This window comes from Haliotis asinina, chromosome 11, assembly GCF_037392515.1.
Source record: "Haliotis asinina isolate JCU_RB_2024 chromosome 11, JCU_Hal_asi_v2, whole genome shotgun sequence".
Lineage (NCBI taxonomy): Eukaryota > Metazoa > Mollusca > Gastropoda > Lepetellida > Haliotidae > Haliotis > Haliotis asinina.
Genome location: NC_090290.1, coordinates 58,095,978 through 58,115,497, shown reverse-complemented (window position 1 = coordinate 58,115,497; position 19,520 = coordinate 58,095,978). Strand labels below are relative to the sequence as shown.

The 19,520-nt window shown below is 40.5% G+C and overlaps 2 protein-coding genes across 3 annotated transcripts in view; one reads left to right on the top strand and one right to left on the bottom strand.

The window, feature by feature from the left end:
* LOC137255903 (cytochrome P450 20A1-like) overlaps positions 1-7,083 on the bottom strand; it is a 33,450-nt gene extending 26,367 nt beyond the window's left edge. The window contains exons 1-4 of the mRNA XM_067793488.1: positions 6,941-7,083; positions 6,126-6,178; positions 5,003-5,172; positions 240-385 (exon numbers count right to left, since the gene is read on the bottom strand). Coding sequence (XP_067649589.1) covers positions 240-385; positions 5,003-5,172; positions 6,126-6,178; positions 6,941-7,012 — 441 coding nt within the window. The 5' untranslated portion in view covers positions 7,013-7,083. The remainder of the gene's footprint in view (positions 1-239; positions 386-5,002; positions 5,173-6,125; positions 6,179-6,940) is intronic.
* Positions 7,084-7,278: 195 nt separating this feature from the next.
* LOC137255214 (aladin-like) overlaps positions 7,279-19,520 on the top strand; it is a 53,575-nt gene continuing 41,333 nt past the window's right edge. The window contains exons 1-5 of one of the 2 annotated variants that reach the window (XM_067792631.1): positions 7,279-7,398; positions 9,168-9,293; positions 11,176-11,300; positions 11,566-11,621; positions 13,855-13,946. In XM_067792631.1, coding sequence (XP_067648732.1) covers positions 9,174-9,293; positions 11,176-11,300; positions 11,566-11,621; positions 13,855-13,946 — 393 coding nt within the window. In that variant the 5' untranslated portion in view covers positions 7,279-7,398; positions 9,168-9,173. Of the gene's footprint in view, positions 7,399-9,167; positions 9,294-11,175; positions 11,301-11,565; positions 11,657-13,854; positions 13,947-19,520 lie in introns of those variants that run through there. The other variant, XM_067792632.1, reaches the window with a different exon arrangement.

The following is a 19,520-nucleotide window of genomic DNA, read 5'->3' as shown; positions in this document are numbered from 1 at the left end:
ATGCACAGGCAGGGCAACAACTATCACTACATTCTTCACAATCAATTCATCAACGTTCCGCACACCAGGGCAAGAGGCTCAGCTACCACACCACAGCAGTGATGGGAGATGAAGAGACTGTAAAGTAATGACCATGTGCCAAAGACTTCATATTTACTCTAAAACTGTGCCTCTAATCTAACAACCTCTTCGAAGGGAGCTACTTGATAGTTGCACTGCAGTTTAATCTCACATCTCACCTTTTGCAGACAAGGGTAGTAGATCTTCAGTTCTTCATGGGAAAAACTTTTATCAAAAACTGCCCGTCTACCTCGTCCATCACTACCATTGGCATACTGTATGCACTTGGCTCCGATGAGAGGCTCAAGCAGCTGGAACAGCTCCGCTAGAAATACAATAACTAAGTTAACATGAATTGTCATTTGATAAATTGTTTGATTGTCAGTGAATGAGTGAGTTTAGTTTTTAGCAATATTGCAGGAATATCACGGCAGGGGACACCAAATATGTACCCATGTTAGAAATCATACCTTTGGCATAATAAGCAAACATTATAACCACATGGCTACATCACCGCTATTTATGACAGACACTGAACGAGGGTTAGGGTGAAGAAAAAAGTAACACTATTATTGAGTATGCTCAGAAATTGACACTCCAAAATGATTCAATAATTTACATGCCATTTCACCGAAGTAATCTGTTATCAAAACACATTTTTATATGTTTTAAAACTTTTGTCAGCTTCAGCAACCATGGCTTGTCAAAAGAGGTGACTAACATGTGGTTCGGTTCACTGACTTGGTTCACACATCATCATTTACTATTTGTCTAGACTCATACTTGTAATGTTAATCACTGAACTGTCTGGTACATGCTGAATTATTTAGACTCCTGCCACACAACTATAATATTGCTGAGTGTGGTTTAAAACTGAATTCATTCACTCGCACACGCTCCGACCTGTGAATGTATTTTTATCAATAACCCATGATTGTCGTAACAGGTGACATCATGAGGTCAGACACTGATTTGGTTGACATGTCGTTGGTTCCCAATCATGCAGATCAATGCTCAGGCTGTTGAGCACTGGACTGTCTGGTCCAGATTTGATTATTTACAGACTGCCGCCATAAAGCTGGCATATTGCTGAGTGAAGCGTAAAACTAAAGTTACTCACTCTCCAGTTGTCAGTAGAAAAGAATATGTCTATAATGAGCATCAGTTTAGTGTTATGATGCCTATCAATGTCATGATAGGACTCACCAGAAATGGGCCTCACACATTGTACCCAGGTGGCGCACTGACCTGTGATGAGCAAACATCATAACCACTAAGCTACCTCCATTGCTCCTTGTCTATACTGAATGAAGATGCTGACACACATTCCTTTTAAAGGTCACATGCAACAAAAAATCAAACATAATTAAAACACAATTATCACTTATTCATGACATCTAATATACATTGCTGCCTGTTAAAAAACAAATAAACAAAATTATAAGCGTACAATTGCGATTCAAAAGTGCAATATTTTGTACTGGGGCTTACTTCCCTCGAAACAAAGTCCTCGGGAGACTGAACCCAGTCATAGCGGGTGGCTGTGCACTCAAGGGTAACAACAATTTCTGATTGGCTGGTTCATTTGCTGATACGCTGGGGGCTCATTGTGTGTACAGAAAGATTTTCTGTTTGATTGGCCTTTTGTAAGTATGGCTAGTCACAAGAAAGTAAGATTCTGTATGGATAACAACTTCTCTTATTGTACCTAATGCATCATTTCAGTATGGATTCATATACCGTTGTCAAACAAAATCATTTACACTAGAAGAAGTTGTTATTCCTAGAGAATGTATATAGACATGTTGGGTTTTGTAAATACACATTCTCTGAATCTGAGTTCGATCAAATTAAAAATCATCTCAGCAGAGATGGTGAACTACTGTGACTGTAAAGTGTCATTCGTCCAAGTACAAAGCAGGACTTGAAAGAGTTTGCACCAGTTTCCGTCAAATCCAGTCATCCGAAAAAATGGATGTAGTTTGTTTGCAACCCACAGACATAAAAACATGTCATGTGTACAAGTATCACACCTGTCTAATTACATAATGTGGCAGAAACTGGACTCAGGTGCACAAGTCATAAATCAATTTATTTTGTGTATGGTGTATAGCCTGATAGGTGTTAAGTTCAAATTGCATGTGGTCAATGATTGAAGCTGTCTATTCCCCCAGCGCTGGGGGGAATTTAGTGAATCGTTTGAACTCTGATTTCGCAGGCTTTTTTTCATTGTGTTTTTTTTCAACTTTATAGACTGAATTGGCACTTTTCATGATTTGTTTTGGTAAGTGCATACCTAAAGGTATCAGAATCTGCAAAGTTGTGTTGTAGGTTGCATGTGACCTTTAACATATCACTGGATGATCACTCCTGAAATCTCACTTGCAGAACAAGTAACATCAATAGCTATGACATTTCTCACAATCTTTTTATATGTATGTCAAAGGAGAAATGTCAGCAACTTGAAAGGTATATCTTGAAGAAGAAACATATTCTGCTTTGTTAATGTAAATCATGAAATTAATGCGAGCAGATTCCTAATGCGGAAAATGGGTCTGTACATGTGTCGTATTATCAAAATGACGCATTTCAGCCTGGGGGTGTACTTTTGAATAAACATCAGAAAACGGATATCTCTTCTTGTCTTTATCAGGTTTTATTGTCTTCAATACAATCAATACAGAATGAAACAACAATTTAGACATCTTGTATAACATTAATTGACAATCAAGCGCTCGTTTCATTGACACTACTTAATACCGATTGAAATTATTCATCGGCAAATTTTGTCACTAAGCAGAAGTGTTGACACTACACACTACACCAGTCAATACAGGTCACTTCCTCATTACAGGTATCACAAGTCAGTTATCACTGGTTACAATAATCACTGTCAATTACTCAAAGTCATTGAAGCACATCAGCCAGACCGGACATTCTCCAGCTACGCAGGATCGTTTAGCGATCTTTGCTCACCTTTGTAATCGCGGCCTCCATCCATTTGGCATGTAGAGGCTTCATCACACTTATTCATAAATCCACATGTGTGTCCTTTTTGGAACCTGTCAAATTGTCTGACACTTTGTTGGCGTACCAATTAATAAAGTGGTTCTTCAGGGCCACCTTGAATTCACCATTCACCGACAAATCCACGGGCTGTAACACTCCCGTGCATCCTGCAGACACAAACTGTACTTCAAAATGTTTTTTCTTCAATCGATCCAGGACATTTTCACACCTGTGGGCTGTGAAGACATCATATCAGTAACGACTTTTGTCTCACTCCAAGTCCAAGATATTTTTTAACTTTCTTTGCGTATGTTATTAACACATTGTCTATGTAGGTAAGCATAGTTTCCTCTGTGCTCCAATGATTGGCTGAATGAGTCACGTGCCACTCCTCTGGAAAGTTGTGACTGGCCTGACACTTGTTTGTGGTACCCTGGTAAATAAATAGTAACAATAAATAATAGATCCCTGAAGCGGAACTGCCGAGTACCAGGGTGATTTCCCGTTTGTCTTCCACTCCGACTATGTCCACTTGTTTTGCACCCTGTTGTGTTAACGCCCAGCCTGACACTGGCACAATTTTGACACCGGTCTGGTCAAAGTTTATGACAAGGTCGGCTGGAATTGACTTTGACTTGACTGTCTCCCCCACCGCTTTGATGAACTCTTCCTTCCTTTCGTCAAAATCATTTGGGAGTTTCCTGGCTGCTTTAGTGGCCTTCCTTTTCACAAACTTGTAGCGATTTAGGAATTAATTCAACCACGATCGGTCTAGCTTAATGGGACCCCCATTTTCTTCAAGCAAAGTACGGCTCTCATGTAACACTATGCCCCTAAACGTAGCCAAAATGATGTTTCGATTGAAAATTCCACCCGCCGCTCTGATCTCCTTCACGTGTTCATATACAAGTCGGTCCAACTCCCCTAGCAGTAATGGACGGCCACGTGACTTATGGCTGAGTTTGGTGATGTCTTCATCAGCTTTACTCTTTGCAACAATGTAAGCTTTCTTCATAACACGAACGGTACTTTCCCCTAAACTAGCGTCTAACACCTTACTAAAGTGCTTCACTGCACGTGTGTTGCCATGGTCCACTGCATACGTGGCAATCTTGGCTCTGTCTCCGGTGAATAGTGGTTGTTGATTCTTTTCCTCTTCACACCTCTGCGAGATGTAACGGCATCGGGATTGTACTCTGATATCTGCATGATTTCTTTGTTGTCCGACTCCATTCGCGAGGCTTTTTCAGGTGTCCTGGCTGTCGCGGGGTCTGGAAGTCCAACAGGCTGGCGCTTGGTCATGGTAACGAACTTCAGCATGATTTTGCCATTGTGACATTGCACAATTACCGAGGTTTTTTATATGTTAACATGTGTCACCTCAAATTAATTTGAGTAAATCCTTTCAACAGAAGTCTTTCAAGTTGGATTACATTTATAATTGTTGTCATAAGGCAAGTAGTAGCAAGCAATCATGTGATTAAACATGGCAGCGTAATCAAAACATCATCAGCTCCATTCCATTCAATGCATAACAAGCTCAATTCAGGTCACTAGTGTGTGGTAATAAGAAATGAAAAGAAAATGAACATCAAAGAATCAGGGTGTCGCATTTTCTGATCAAAACAGCTTCCTGAGCTCGCATTAATTTCATGGCGCATTTTAGACAAGACCTTTGCAATCGCATTAAATTCATGACGCATTAATTTCATGATTTACAGTAACTGCATGATTCCAAAATGTGAAAGAGCAAACATAATTACCTTTTCACAATACTGAGTATGTGTTGAAAGAAGTATCAGTTCCACATGCCACAAATGTGGCTGAATCATGTCAGAAATGTAAAAGTTATCCACAGACAGACAACACATAAGAATGTTCACACTCTTTAAATGTCAGTCACCAGAGCTAAAATATCATTCAGGCTACTCACGAGGTCGGTCAAACACATTCTGGTGTTGCTTGAACAGTTCAGCAGATCCGATGCTAACGACAAGTTGTGGTCCCATCCAGAAGGAAGCGATGGGACCAAACTGCTTGTGAAGATCCATCAAGAACTCATGCAAGCTGCCGGCCCTATTAATGTCAGCGATGTTGCCATCTCTGTCAACAATACACAGCTCATCAAGGGAACATCATAACATGTCCGAGGATATGCTGTTTTTATCTATTTTGAATCAAGCACATTCTTCATTATATGAATTTTCAAGAAATTAATTGGTGGAAACAAAAGGTGACGCAAAATTTAAGCTTCATTTTCTATATTGTATTTTTGTTCAAAGGGTTTTTAGTCAATATTAGCTGTAAATTAGAAGTAAAGAAATGATATCAAAATTAGATATGACAAACCTTCTCTAGCCATAATGTAACCTGCCAGGGCTGCTAACAGCATATCATAACAAGTTCATATGTTTGTTTTCTACACACTCGCAAGCACACACACAAACCAAACAAGATGTTTTCTAACTGAGGTGACAGGCTTAGGAGTGAACTTAGGATCTCAGAGAACAAATCAATCTCTGACTGAACTTGCTTTCTTCTAGTATTACATGTCTGTTCATACAAAAAGTGGAATACAACTTTATTTCATTGTGTGACTATTCATGTCACATAGATTGGTAAAGAATAGAATTTATTACTCTCCTGTGGAAGATACTGCAGTGTAGTATTTTTATGACAATAATACACAAGTGTAATATCGCTAGATGTAGGACGTCATCATCATTCACAATCCTGACATCACACAACGAATGCTGCTGTCGCAATGATACTAGGCCCTGCTTGACTCGCGGAAAGCTAAAAGTGCTCACACGGTAGGCAGTGTAGTTGCAGTTTCTATCAATTTGCAATGGAGAGAAATAAACAGAATACTAAACTCGCTTCTGTAAAATACCATTTCTATTTAACTTGTGAAAGATTTAGTATCAACTTAGCTTTTGCTAGCTTGATACCAAATCATTACCTCATTTAATGAAAATGGTATTACACGGAAGGTTAGTATCGATTGAAAATGCTAGGGGCATAGTGTTATCGTTTAGTATCCTCTATATACATACTCTGTTGTGGTTGGAGACAGACCAGGCACTGTCGTGCCTTTGGCTGAACTTTTCTGAAACAAAGTATAAAACAACTATACAGACCTACAAAGATTTGGTAAATAATCATTTAAATCATCTTCTGCTAGATAGGATACAATTAGCCATAAGCTCAAACATGTCTAATTTGACTTGACATATTTTGGTAAACTGATAAAGAAAACATTATGTTCATGTGGTGATAGGGCATAGAGATGATGTGGAGTCAGTATAGTTCATCTGTGCACCATCCTTTTATCCATATAACTGTATAGTAGGACATGGAACCTGTCAGCGTATGAAGAATCATAATACTTATAGGAGTATCATCAAAGAGTGTGGTGGTCAGGACACCATAAACGGAAATGTTGTTCATTAGCCTTAATAATTCCTCTCAGATGTTGATCGTGCCATTCGTTTATTTTGAAAGAAGTAAGATTGTGAAATTATAAATGCTATTATGAACAATCAATTTTAATACTTCAAAATACTAAAGGCTTGAAAAGCTGATCTAAAGGCTTATGTTCTCTGTAATCTCTCTGATCTACTGTTAAACAACTTTAAACCCACAACAATTCACAAGCAAACTATTTTTATTGTTGACTCGGACAACCAGCCTAGTAAATAACATGATTAAGCACAGTAAATCAGTAAGACCATACCTAATAGCTAAGTTGTGCGTGCACACATGAGATAAATGAGAGGAGTAACTTGATAAACGTCACCTGAGCATTCCAGGGTGAAAAAAACACGTTTCATGTTTTGGCAACTAAATCGCAACTGTGCATATCACTTACCGGAGATATATAAATAACGGCAATTATCAGTCCAACCACAAATGTTGCTGCAAATATCAGAAACGCTAACATGTTAGCAGACGGTTCCTCTACAATCTGACGGGTGTGATGAGCTGGAACAGAAACGAAACGAATAACGCACCGGAAATAGTATTATTGTTATTCCTCGGTCAGCTTCAACCCAGTGAAAAATATAGTTCTTATGTGTGTGACATGTAAGACCTGACTTGACAATGAGAATCCATGCGAAATGTATATAAGTAGTTATATTATAAGTAGGGGTACGCAGCTGAAACAGAATACTAGCATGACACCGCCAAGTAAATGATTAGTTGACGAAAACAAGCGCAATAATATTATCGATGACGGAAGCGCGAGATTTCAAGCACCTGCACGAAGGTTATGGTACACGACGAAAGTGATTTATCAACAGCTGATGAGCCTGTCTGTCAAAGCCGGTAAGCCATCTATGAGTACTGTGTCTGGTCCACATTAGTTCAGCTAGCTAAACGTCGTGTTCCTGCCAAGGCACACACCGACGGTTAGCTAGCTGAACTAGGTCGACATTTGATGTGCAATTACTTGTTTACATTTTCTGTGTAAACCATAATCTGAACGCCTTATCAGTCTCGACCAGATGAAATGTCAAATTTGTAATCCATCATTTGTTGACTGTAGGGCCCATGTCACTTTGTCAAGATGTGGACATGTATAGATCATCCAGTCGGCGAAGGTTCCACCCGTAACCCTCACTTGAAATGATTGTATGGTTGATCTCGTGCAAAAGACATCTATGTCTGGGTTAGTCATGGTTAACATTATCCTAACCCTCTCTGTATTATGGTTATGGGAGTACTGTATTTTAAGGAGCGCACTTTTTCAGATTAATTACTGCTCCGCCCCTAACCCTAACCCCAAACCCTAGAGATCGTAAAGGGTGCCTAACCCAGATCCCTAAGGATCATAAAGGGACCCTAACCATAAGGATCGTAAAGGGTCCCAACCCTAACCCGAAATTAACCCTTAATCCTAACCCTTAATCCTAACCCTAAGTATCGTGAAGATGCTGCGCCTTGCAAACTGCATTCTAACTATGGTTATTTTTTCCAAAGGTTAGGGTTTAGATTTAACATTGTTAAGCTTTAGGGTTAGGATTAGGGTTAGGTTTTGTGTATGCTTTTTATACAACCATCTATTACTAGACATAGAATGATTATAAATAAATGGGAGTTACAGGGGGGAAATCTTTTCAGTGGTCAAGGCATCTGACTTCGATTCTAGTCTTAGTAAACTTATCCTCAGTACATTTTGTTACACTCCACTACTGAGTCTAACAAAGCCTTATGGGAGGTCGCATCAGGTAACCTTTGAGATTGACCAATCAGAACACAGCTTACCAAATTGTGGAAGTGCACATTTGCACATACCTTTTGAACTTTTTATCTCGAAAAGGTTCATACCCGAACGATTCTATCTAGCGTACATTCGCTTCCGGGTGATGCACAGGGCGTACATACAACCATGACAACGGTGAGTAAACAGTCGCTGAAAATAGTGTTTTGTGCAATATACAAGGATGTTATCTTTCGGAAATGTTTGTTAATGGTAACCATGTCAACAGAAAGCCCAAAGCATATATACTGCAAGTCAAATAACTGTGTTACATGCAGATTTTTGTTTGTAGAGAGATCTGTGTCAGTGAACTGAATATTTTGAAAGTCCCCCCGATCCCTGAATAGAAGCTGTTGTCTGATTGGTTAAATCTATTTAACTGTCTCGCGTTTGATTAGACGGTCATTGGTCGCTCAAAGGTTACGTGAAACGACCTTCTACTAGGTTTTGTTAGACTCAGTGGTGGAGAGTAACGAAATACACTGAGACTAAGTTTACTTAGACTGACTTCGATTCAGAAGTTCCATGGTTTAGTATCTCAAGATTCACAGTTTGGATCGAGTCTCAGTACACTATATGCACTGTGTTGATGACTTAGTGTGCTGCAGGTCGTAGATTCTTTGCTAACAGATGACATCCTTTCTTTGACAGCTTAGTGACCATGCTGACTTGATTAAAATCATTGATCTTGTGAAAAAGACGTCTAAGTTTGAATCAGAAGGTCCATTTTTTGAGTCTTCATTTCTTCCCAGTGTTGTTTTGTGCCTAGAGGCCTAATATTGGGTCCTTCCTTCATTGGTTTCATGAACTGTCCTTTTCCTCTTCTCCATAACAGGGTAGAATGAGCAGTATCTTTGAGCATTTCCCTCTTCCTCCTGGCAGAGGTCACATGACTGTTGCTGAGAAACATGGAGAGTTTGTGTCGGTGCCAGTGACTGATTCCACTGGGAGTACTGGAATGGTAATGTTGATTTGCAAGTTTTTGTGGCATGTTTTGGTGTCTTATTTGAACCCAAGAACAGCAAGCACAAATACTACTTGCTAGGGACCAGTTATCACTTTGTACCCATTATCATTTACACCTGTCTGTAGCCCTTGCGCAGACAGCTTGACTAGTACTTCAGTAGTATTTACACAACAAAAAGGCGAAAGGCTACACGACTTAAAATCACAGTAAATATTTTCAGAGTTCGAAATGAACCTTTTTAGTTTGTAGCAAGTACTTGCGACCTGGTTTTAAAAAAGGTAACAAAATCCCTTACCTCGTAACGGCATTCTTTCCTATTGCTGTTAATCTGTCTTTGACCATATGGAACTGTATAGGTCTCCTCATTCTGTCTCCATTCCCCCACCACCTGTTCACTAGTGGTTTGACGAAACAATAAAAGGTAGCAGGTACTGAGAAAGTGTAATGCCATATATGACATGTGTTGCAAAAGGTAGCAAGTTGTTGCTACTGTGTTTTCCTTTAAGGTAGCAAAACAGATTTTAAATAGCAAATTTGCTACCTCAAAGCATTAATTTCGGACCCTGATTTTACATTGTCGACATTACGAATATGAATCCCCTGGGAAGACTAGACCCAAACACGTCAGGGGGATGTCTTGTGACCATTAGTGTGTTGACATGAAATTTCATAAATGATGAGGATTGAGTGAATATCATCCTGGTTGTGTTGTGTATCTATGACATATTACAGTTCACTCCATAAAAATTGTAGATTTTAATTTGTCTAAACATACCCATAATGCCAAAATTCAATCAATAAACTTTGAATTGACCTGAATTTTCATCTCTGTTTCATGTACTTGACAGACAGAATACATATGATACAGACAAAATATAACCAGAGGGGACATTTTCACCTTATTCTCTACTTTTTTCCCATGAGAAATCAAACATTACCAAAATTGCAAATATCTACTCAGAAAGTCAACTTTGATAAGTTCAATCATGTGGCAACATATCCATATTTCCATCAGCTCATATCAGCATTCGTCAACATTCACAATGAGAGCCAGTTTTGTTCTTTTAAATTTCTTTTCTTTTTGAAACAAAATCCAATTATGAAATTTATTCAGTATGTCAAGGTTTTAAACAATAATTTTATTGCCAAATTTATGTCACATTTGGTTAGCATAAAAAAATTCAGAAATGGCGATAACTGGTCTTGTTTGTTATCACAATAATAATAATAATTATATAGTGCTTAGTATCCAACTGACAGTTGCTCACGGGACGCTGGAATCAGAATCTGATTTTTGTTGAGAAAGCACATCATACACTACGTCGCTTCCTGCTGACTGCGATTCAGGGAAACACACTCAGCAACGGTAAACAAGAGGAAACGTCGGTGAATGGCTATTACATCAATCATCAAGATACAATTTGTTTTATTATGTTAAGAAACAGTAGGGCAAATCGTTAAAACCACATATAAATGGTGCTAGCTGGTCGATAGCCAGTATGCCTGCAAAAGGCAAAAGCTAGCATATAAAACATGATCTGAGTTTCCATGCCCATGTCTGTTTGTCAGTCTCTGTATTGTTCAGTCCAAACTCTAATGTTTACAGACTGCCGTCATGCAGCTGAAATATATTCACAGTATTCACAGTATTTTGTGAACTGAGTGTTGCCCAGAGGATTTTTTGGTTTTGCTGAATATGGTGAATGAAGGACAAAATATTTAGGTCATCCATTATTTCAAATTTTTAAAAAATTCAACATTAATAGTATATTTTGCATGATATCACAATATTTTCACAATATGCCCACCAAAAGCACTTGGTTTAGAATACTAGATAAATCCCAATTCTATAAAGCTTGTGCATGCTTTGTCACAGCTTCCAGCCTACCCAGTAATAACAGTTGCCAAAGAACTGTCGAGGAACCTTACACAAAGAGAAAGTGCCAAGTCAGCATTTTTGCCTCATGATGAGACTGTATGGAAAAGAGCATTGCATTCCTGGTGAGGTTGCCATTGTTACTGAACATAATGATGCTAAAAGTGTTTGTTACATTTCTGAAGATTACAGGTGTTTGTTAAAATGTTAAAGGGCTTACCATCTTAGCATAAAGCCTAAGATAATATGCTGTTAAAGGCTCTACCTGCCAACATAGCAAATGCTCTGAGTAACAGGAGTCTTTTGGATTTAGTAAATGTGCTGAAAAACTAATGTTTTGCAACAATTAAAAAAGACAGTTTCATGCATTACCTTTGTTTCCTTTCACAGGTATGAACATGGTATGACAGGAACATTCGAGGAAGTAGTCAACAGCAAAGATGAAGGTGATGATAAAGATGACTACACGTCAGTCAGTAAAGTAATTTTTCATTCGCAGGATTATGGATGAACATCTAAGACTTGAATCTTTTGGCGATTTTTCTTTTTTGACATGTTGAATGTGACTGTATTATTTTTCGAAAGGGTTGGTTAGTCCGCACCTTGGTCATGATGAGAAGTGCATATATGATGTACAGATCCCATGTAGCAAATGAATGCTCATGGGTCTGTGTTGTTATTACAGAGGTCAGTGGATGTGTGTTTAGTCACATCTGGATACACGTCATGAACAAACACACTTGCCAACTACTACAACTAACGATGCATCAAATTGTTGAGTCTCCTATAGCAGTTAATGGAAGGTACAAACAACTGTCAACTCATCAAAAGCATGTGTGACTTTTGATAGTTCACTGATTGACTTCCGTTGTGCAGCATAAAATACTGAAAGTACCAGATTTTCTCACTTTCATGTTTTGGCTGTTTACTTTATCTGGGTTCAATTTTCTTGTCATTTATTAAAAAACCCAGAACTACTTCTGCTTGTTTTTACTTTATATAAACTATACATTCATTTGGGAAATGACTTCACATGAGACAATTCAAGTGGAAAACACTATTATTATGACAACAACATGTTGGAATAGACTATTGCTATTGCAGTAGATGTTTCCCCCTCAATAGTCCCCCCTACCAGCTACTTCATGTGTTTCAGTATCAGGCTGGATCAAACCTCAATAGTCCCCCTACCAACTACTTCATGTGTTTCAGTGTCAGGCTAGATCAAACCTCAATAGTCCCCCCCTACCAGCTACTCCATGTGTTTCAGTGTCAGGCTGGATCAAACCTCAATAGTCCCCCTACCAACTACTTCATGTGTTTCAGTGTCAGGCTAGATCAAACCTCAATAGTCCCCCTACCAACTACTACATGTGTTTCAGTGTCAGGCTGGATCAAACCTCAATAGTCCCCCCTACCAGCTACTCCATGTGTTTCAGTATCAGGCTGGATCAAACCTCAATAGTCCCCCTACCAACTACTTCATGTGTTTCAGTGTCAGGCTGGATCAAACCTCAATAGTCCCCCCTACCAACTACTTCATGTGTTTCAGTGTCAGGCTAGATCAAACCTCAATAGTCCCCCCTACCAACTACTCCATGTGTTTCAGTATCAGGCTGGATCAAACCTCAATAGTCCCCCCTACCAACTACTCCATGTGTTTCAGTGTCAGGCTGGATCAAACCTCAATAGCCCCCCTACCAACTACTTCATGTGTTTCAGTGTCAGGCTAGATCAAACCTCAATAGTCCCCCTACCAACTACTACATGTGTTTGAGTGTCAGGCTGGATCAAACCTCAATAGTCCCCCCCTACCAGCTACTTCATGTGTTTCAGTATCAGGCTGGATCAAACCTCAATAGTCCCCCTACCAACTACTTCATGTGTTTCAGTGTCAGGCTGGATCAAACCTCAATAGTCCCCCCTACCAACTACTACATGTGTTTCAGTGTCAGGCTGGATCAAACCTCAATAGTCCCCCCCTACCAGCTACTCCATGTGTTTCAGTGTCAGGCTGGATCAAACCTCAATAGTCCCCCCTACCAACTACTTCATGTGTTTCAGTGTCAGGCTAGATCAAACCTCAATAGTCCCCCCCTACCAACTACTTCATGTGCTTCAGTGTCAGGCTGGATCAAACCTCAATAGTCCCCCCTACCAACTACTACATGTGTTTCAGTGTCAGGCTGGATCAAACCTCAATAGTCCCCCCTACCAGCTACTCCATGTGTTTCAGTGTCAGGCTAGATCAAACCTCAATAGTCCCCCCCTACCAACTACTTCATGTGCTTCAGTGTCAGGCTGGATCAAACCTCAATAGTCCCCCCTACCAACTACTACATGTGTTTCAGTGTCAGGCTGGATCAAACCTCACTAGTCCCCCCTACCAGCTACTCCATGTGTTTCAGTGTCAGGCTAGATCAAACCTCAATAGTCCCCCCCTACCAACTACTTCATGTGCTTCAGTGTCAGGCTGGATCAAACCTCAATAGTCCCCCCTACCAACTACTACATGTGTTTCAGTGTCAGGCTAGATCAAACCTCAATAGTCCCCCCTACCAACTACTACATGTGTTTCAGTGTCAAACCTCAATAGTCCCCCCTACCAACTATTTCATGTGCTTCAGTGTCAGCCTGGATCAAGACTCAGAACTTCAAAGAATTTTTGTATACTTTCAGTGCCACCATGGATTGCATCTGTCGCCATGACAACCTTAGCCTTTCTGCGATGGGCAAACTCTCTGAATGGTTCTCTTTTTCCTCATTTGTCAGTAAGTCACCTGCACAGACTGAGAATACTGGGGTACTGTTTTAGCTGAAGGCTTATCCTGTCTGGAAATATGTCTTGATAAGCATAGGTAAAGAGTGTACATTAATCCCTATTCCCACTGGGATACTCTGTGAATCGTATTTCCATGATGATAATAGGCCTACACTGAATTAATGTTTGATTTATGATTTACCACAATTTATATCAAATGGCGATACATCAAAACAGATGTTTAGTTGCCTTATTGGATTTAGTACCTATAAGTACTGCATCCTTGTATGTATGATGACATCAGATCGTTATCATTTGGTTCATGGCATTTACATGAATGTTAAATAAGAAGAAATGTGGTAAGTTTGTTGTATTCAGGAGGGATTCCCACTCGGAATCTCAAAGTCATAATATTTAGAGCTCTCTCAGTACAGCTATGATTTATTTTTTTAAGTCAATGCTATAAAATTAAATTGGGGTACTTATAAGCATTAAAAGTCCATTTTTGGAATTTTTCCTTATCCTGACTCATGCTTAATTGCTTATCTCCTCTTCCTGGCGAAGTTAGTGGAACACCTGAAATCCCTTATGCACATGGTCAGCTGATTGGCAATGATACTTCACTCTCCCTATCGCCCTACGAGGGCGGCTGGAGTCACCCGGGGTCCCGTATACAGCGATAAGTCTTTCATCCTTTTGGTTTTTGTAACTAAATTTGTGTTGTATGCGGTTTTTGACTTGTATCTATATTATTATTATACAAGTTTGTGATTATTGTGCCTTTTTGTAACACATATTCCATCAACTGAGACTTATTCTCATTTGATGAAATCGTGTTTTCAGTGGAGGTCACGGCTGTCGTCGGTTGACCCACATTTACTTAGACCTTTATGTTCTGCTCATACTCGTAAATTTTGTATTAATTTGTCTGAAGCACAATTCTTATTATATTTACGGTCTATTCACTTGTGGAATAAAATCGGGTAACCGTTTAATTATTAATGCTGAGATTCATTCCAGTGGTATCTCCGAGGTTTAGTCCAGGGTCGGGCGAGTCCGCTCCCAAGACTCAGAAGAGACCGTCTGTTGAGGCAGGGCCGTCACAGCCCAAGAAATCTAAGTCATCGACGTCAAAGTCTTCGTCTGTAAGGTCATCACAGAATCAGCCCTCTTTGATGAAGAAATCGTTCGGGGAAGAGATCGTCTCCTTAGAAGAACATCAATTTTTTGACGAGTCTCCATTGATGATACAGAGTGAAGACATCAGTCAATGGACATCTGCAACTAGATCAACACCGACAGCGTCATGAACTCCTCAGAACCCTTTTCATCTACAACAGACATCGCAGATGCAACCTTGGGCATCGTAGACAACTCTTCAACTCAGTCGTCAACGTACGCACCGCATGCATTCGACGCAGGCACCTTCATGCAACAATTCACAACAGAGATGATGACTGTTATGGAGCAACGGTTGGAAGAGGAAAGACGACTGCACTCGTCAACGATGTCGACTGCAAATCAGCGAGAGCATTCATCTAGACCTGCACTCAGGTGATGAAGAAAAGGTGCATGCACGCACACATTCCAGAAGATCCAGGTGCCGGTCATCGTGCCACAGTACAGAGGAGGATACACCCACCCTGAGTGAGTGCACTCACATGAGTAGTTATACTCGGGTGAGTGATGTCACACGCTCACGTGAGTGCACTCGTGGATGGACTCGTCAACGGAGAAGGTCTCCTTCAGTCTCCCCTATTCATAGAAGACACCATATGCAGTCATCCTCCCCTTTGGACTTAGACTCACACAGTCGGGATCGGCGGCGATCTATGAATTCGTCTTACTCTAGGAAGAACAATGTTAGACACCATCGTGATTTGTCACCAGAGGAAGCCCTATTTTCGGATTCAGAAGTCACATCATGGATCACAGATGACTTAAGCCTTGTTTCACCATCTAAGGACACCAATGAATTCTGCACATATTAAATGAAGAATGATGACATTGATACGTTAACGTTCCCACTGATAGCTCCTGTATCTACGATCCCTGAGACTTTGTCTACAGCATTTAGGTCAGCAACCAAGTTTCAACAGCAACATGTGCCACCATTTAACCCATGTCGTTTCCCTCTTCATCACACGGAGCCATTCATCAGAGCACCTGATGTAGACGAAGGTTATAAAGTTATCAACTCAGCTCGCAGCAGATTTTTCAAAGTAGAAGACAAGAGATTGGCGCAACTTGACATTACTATGAGGCGAACTTTCTTTGGACTAGCTCAATCTAGAGCCATCAATGAGACTGTCATCACAAAATTCAGTAATCCTGTCAATGAGGAAGAGAGGATGATCCTGTCTGCGCTTTTTACACAAAGGAAGGATCAACAGTTTATGTCAGAACATCTAGCCACTACTGTTGCAGGTATTAATCTACTTCAGACACAGGGCCTCCTGTCTGCTGCGTCATGGAGTGAGAACTTCACAATGCTTTTGTATCAAGTCCCATGGTCTGCACCTACTGTGTTTGACAGAAGGATTGAAGAGGTAGCAAGATCGGTTACTCAAGATTCAAGGGAAGTCATGATGATCAAATCCATCGACACTTTGACTTCAGTCCTTAAACAGACAAATCAGCATTACACTAGCAAGTCCAAGTTCTCCAGGGTTCAAAGTGTGAGGGAGAAGAAATTCAACGCTCGAGGGGAGAAATCGTCTTCTTCATTTCGTCACCCCTATGGAGGAAATAAATGCTCTCAGACGTCAGGAAGATCATCTAGGGGCAGTGGAGGGGAAGATCTGAAGATCAGATTCCACCCCAGCCATTCCCGTACAACTGTCTCAAGTGGGAAATCCACTCGCACACCTTATGACGACAAGTGAGGCATACGCTAGGCTAGCTCAATCTAAGGGTCTGAAAGGTTCTACGTTATCTACATACTTACCAGCTCTCAGCTTAGTCATCACCATGGGAACAGGGACCAAGCTGACTAAAGCACCAGAGCTTCTTGTCTTACCATGTTCGTTCAAGTTAGAAGATCAACAACACAGATTTAGAGCTCCAGCGTGGGACCTAAATACAGTAAAATACTTTTATAACAAACTACAGGGGACCACTGAAATTAGTTCGTTATATCCGTAGTTCGCTATTCACGAAAATCCATTGAAAGAACAGTAAACACACTATACAGTACAACACACTATACAGTACAACACACTATACAGTACAACACATTCCTACTCAGTTTATTCGTACATTCATTCATATTACGTTCTTTCCATTACAAAGTCAGTAATCTTATACAGGTCACTCGATACTACGCACTCGTCATTGAATATATCATATTTTAAAAGTCTCACGAGTATCAAAAGCTTCTGTCCACATTTCTGATGTGAAGGGGAGGCATACACACGGGCCATTTGAGGGGATGCACTTGTCGTTTTCCATTAAATCACCAAAGACTGAGTTGCCGTGCCGGAAGTATACAAAACTAGGTCATCAGCAACGGACTTTACGGCCTCCAGCAATCTGATTGGTTAATAATGCCAACTACAACTTCACATGGGTGTAAAAACTGGAGTGTGTTTTGTACACGAAAGTGTTAGCCATTAACGTCTAACTTATTGGTCAGATTTCAAAGTGAGCGCCGCTAATTGACACTGATTGAGTTTGCTCAATTGACTATTCACACCATTAATTAGTGTTAACTGGAACTATCGAGGATTTCAAAGTGAGCATCATTAACTGGCAATGACACTGATTGAGTTCGCTCAGTTCGTTATTCACACGGTTAATTAGTCTTACCTGGGAAGCATGGGCATTGCATATCAGTTCGCTATAGCTGGTAAGTTCACGACTTTTTTATATGTTAACATATAGTGGTTTATTCGGGACTTTTAAAACAGTTCGCTATAGCCGTCAGTTCGTTATATCCGTGTTCGTTATAAAAGTATTCTACTGTATTGTACTCCAACATCTTACAAGTGATGCGTATGAACCACTTGATCGGACTTCAGTTGAAATGTTGACTCAAAAGACGCTATTTTTACTTGCCTAGGCTACTTTGCAAGAATGTCAGAAATTCATGCTCTAGTCTTAAATCCAATGAAGATTGATACAAGTCACCAAGAAACAGCTTATTTGGGTCTAAGATGGGATTTCGTAGCAAAGAATCAACTGAGTCAAAAGAATAGCAGATCAGCTGGATAGACAGTTCTGTATACCGGCCTTGTCTTCAATCTTAGGACCTGATGATACACAAGATTTATCATTATGTCCAGTCAGAGCATTGAAAACATACATTGCACGTACCAAGTCTAGAAGACAATGGTTCAAGCACCTATTTATCCCTGTATCTACTGAGACACCCACGGAAGTATCCCGCAACACTATCTCAGTGTGGATTAGAGCTGTTATACTTAGAGCATATAAAGCAGCAGGATTAGACCCGCCACGAGCTTCTAACCCGCATGAAGTCAGAGCCCTAGCCTCTACACTAGCGCTACATGGAAACTGCTCGCTATCTACTGTTATGCAAGGCAGTTTTGGGAAGTCAAATCACGGTGTTTGCCAACCATTATCTGCGAGACATAGCCACGGAGGACGTCATTGGCATTCATCAGTTTGGGCCACTTGTCGTTGCTCAGCAACTAACAGTTCCCCGACAACGCTGACTCAACTCACCCGATTTATCACGTGATTTGTGGAAGCCAGACGCTCTGCGGAGTATATTGGTGGAAAGTCTATGCGCACGTCTTGAACAGACTAGCATGAGTGATTAGGACCTTGTATTCATTATGAAGATATTTGAACATGAAAAAAGGTCGCAACTAGTCTCGATTGCTGTATCTTGACATTTAGTTGCATCAGAAACTAGCAGGACGCTAGCTATTTTTGGTGTCATCATGTGCCAGTAAACAAAGCCTTTTATGGAAGACAAGTTCGACTGGATGTGATTCTCCCCAAAATCTACAATAGATATGAGAAGAATAGGACTAAGTTATTGCCGTTACAAGTTCCCGTTAGAGGGGAAATTATTGGACGTAATTTGGAACAGACAGCAGAATCCGGCATGGTCTGACCCACCACCGTTTCCGTCAGATTCTGTATCTGGTGTTGGGATATCTGTCTGGATTGTGCACTCTCAGTTGCCAACCATCCCTCTGCTGCTATGTCCACTGCGGGTCTGAGCCTCAGCTCTGGGTTTGGGTTGATGGGCAGTGCTGATATCATGGCTACTTTGCAGATGGTTTTACAGCTTGCACCGGCTCCACCAGGCTATTAGGTGTATGTCCCATCCTGTCTGCCTTTGGTGAATGCCGTGCCAGACTCTTCCCCATCGTCTCACCACCTAAACTCGAGTCTCGGGTCGGTTGTTGCTATGGAGGAGGATAGCAGACGTGGTCCATGCATCGGTGTCCATGCATCAGTAAGTAGCTCCCTCTGTAGCCATTTACTGCCAATGCCTTGGCACTAAAGTCAGCTTACCGTTTCTTTGAGGATCAATGTGGTGCAGTACCTTAAGGTAACCATTCGCTCAGCTTATATTTCTGTTTTGCGACCTGTGAACGTCTGCGGTAGA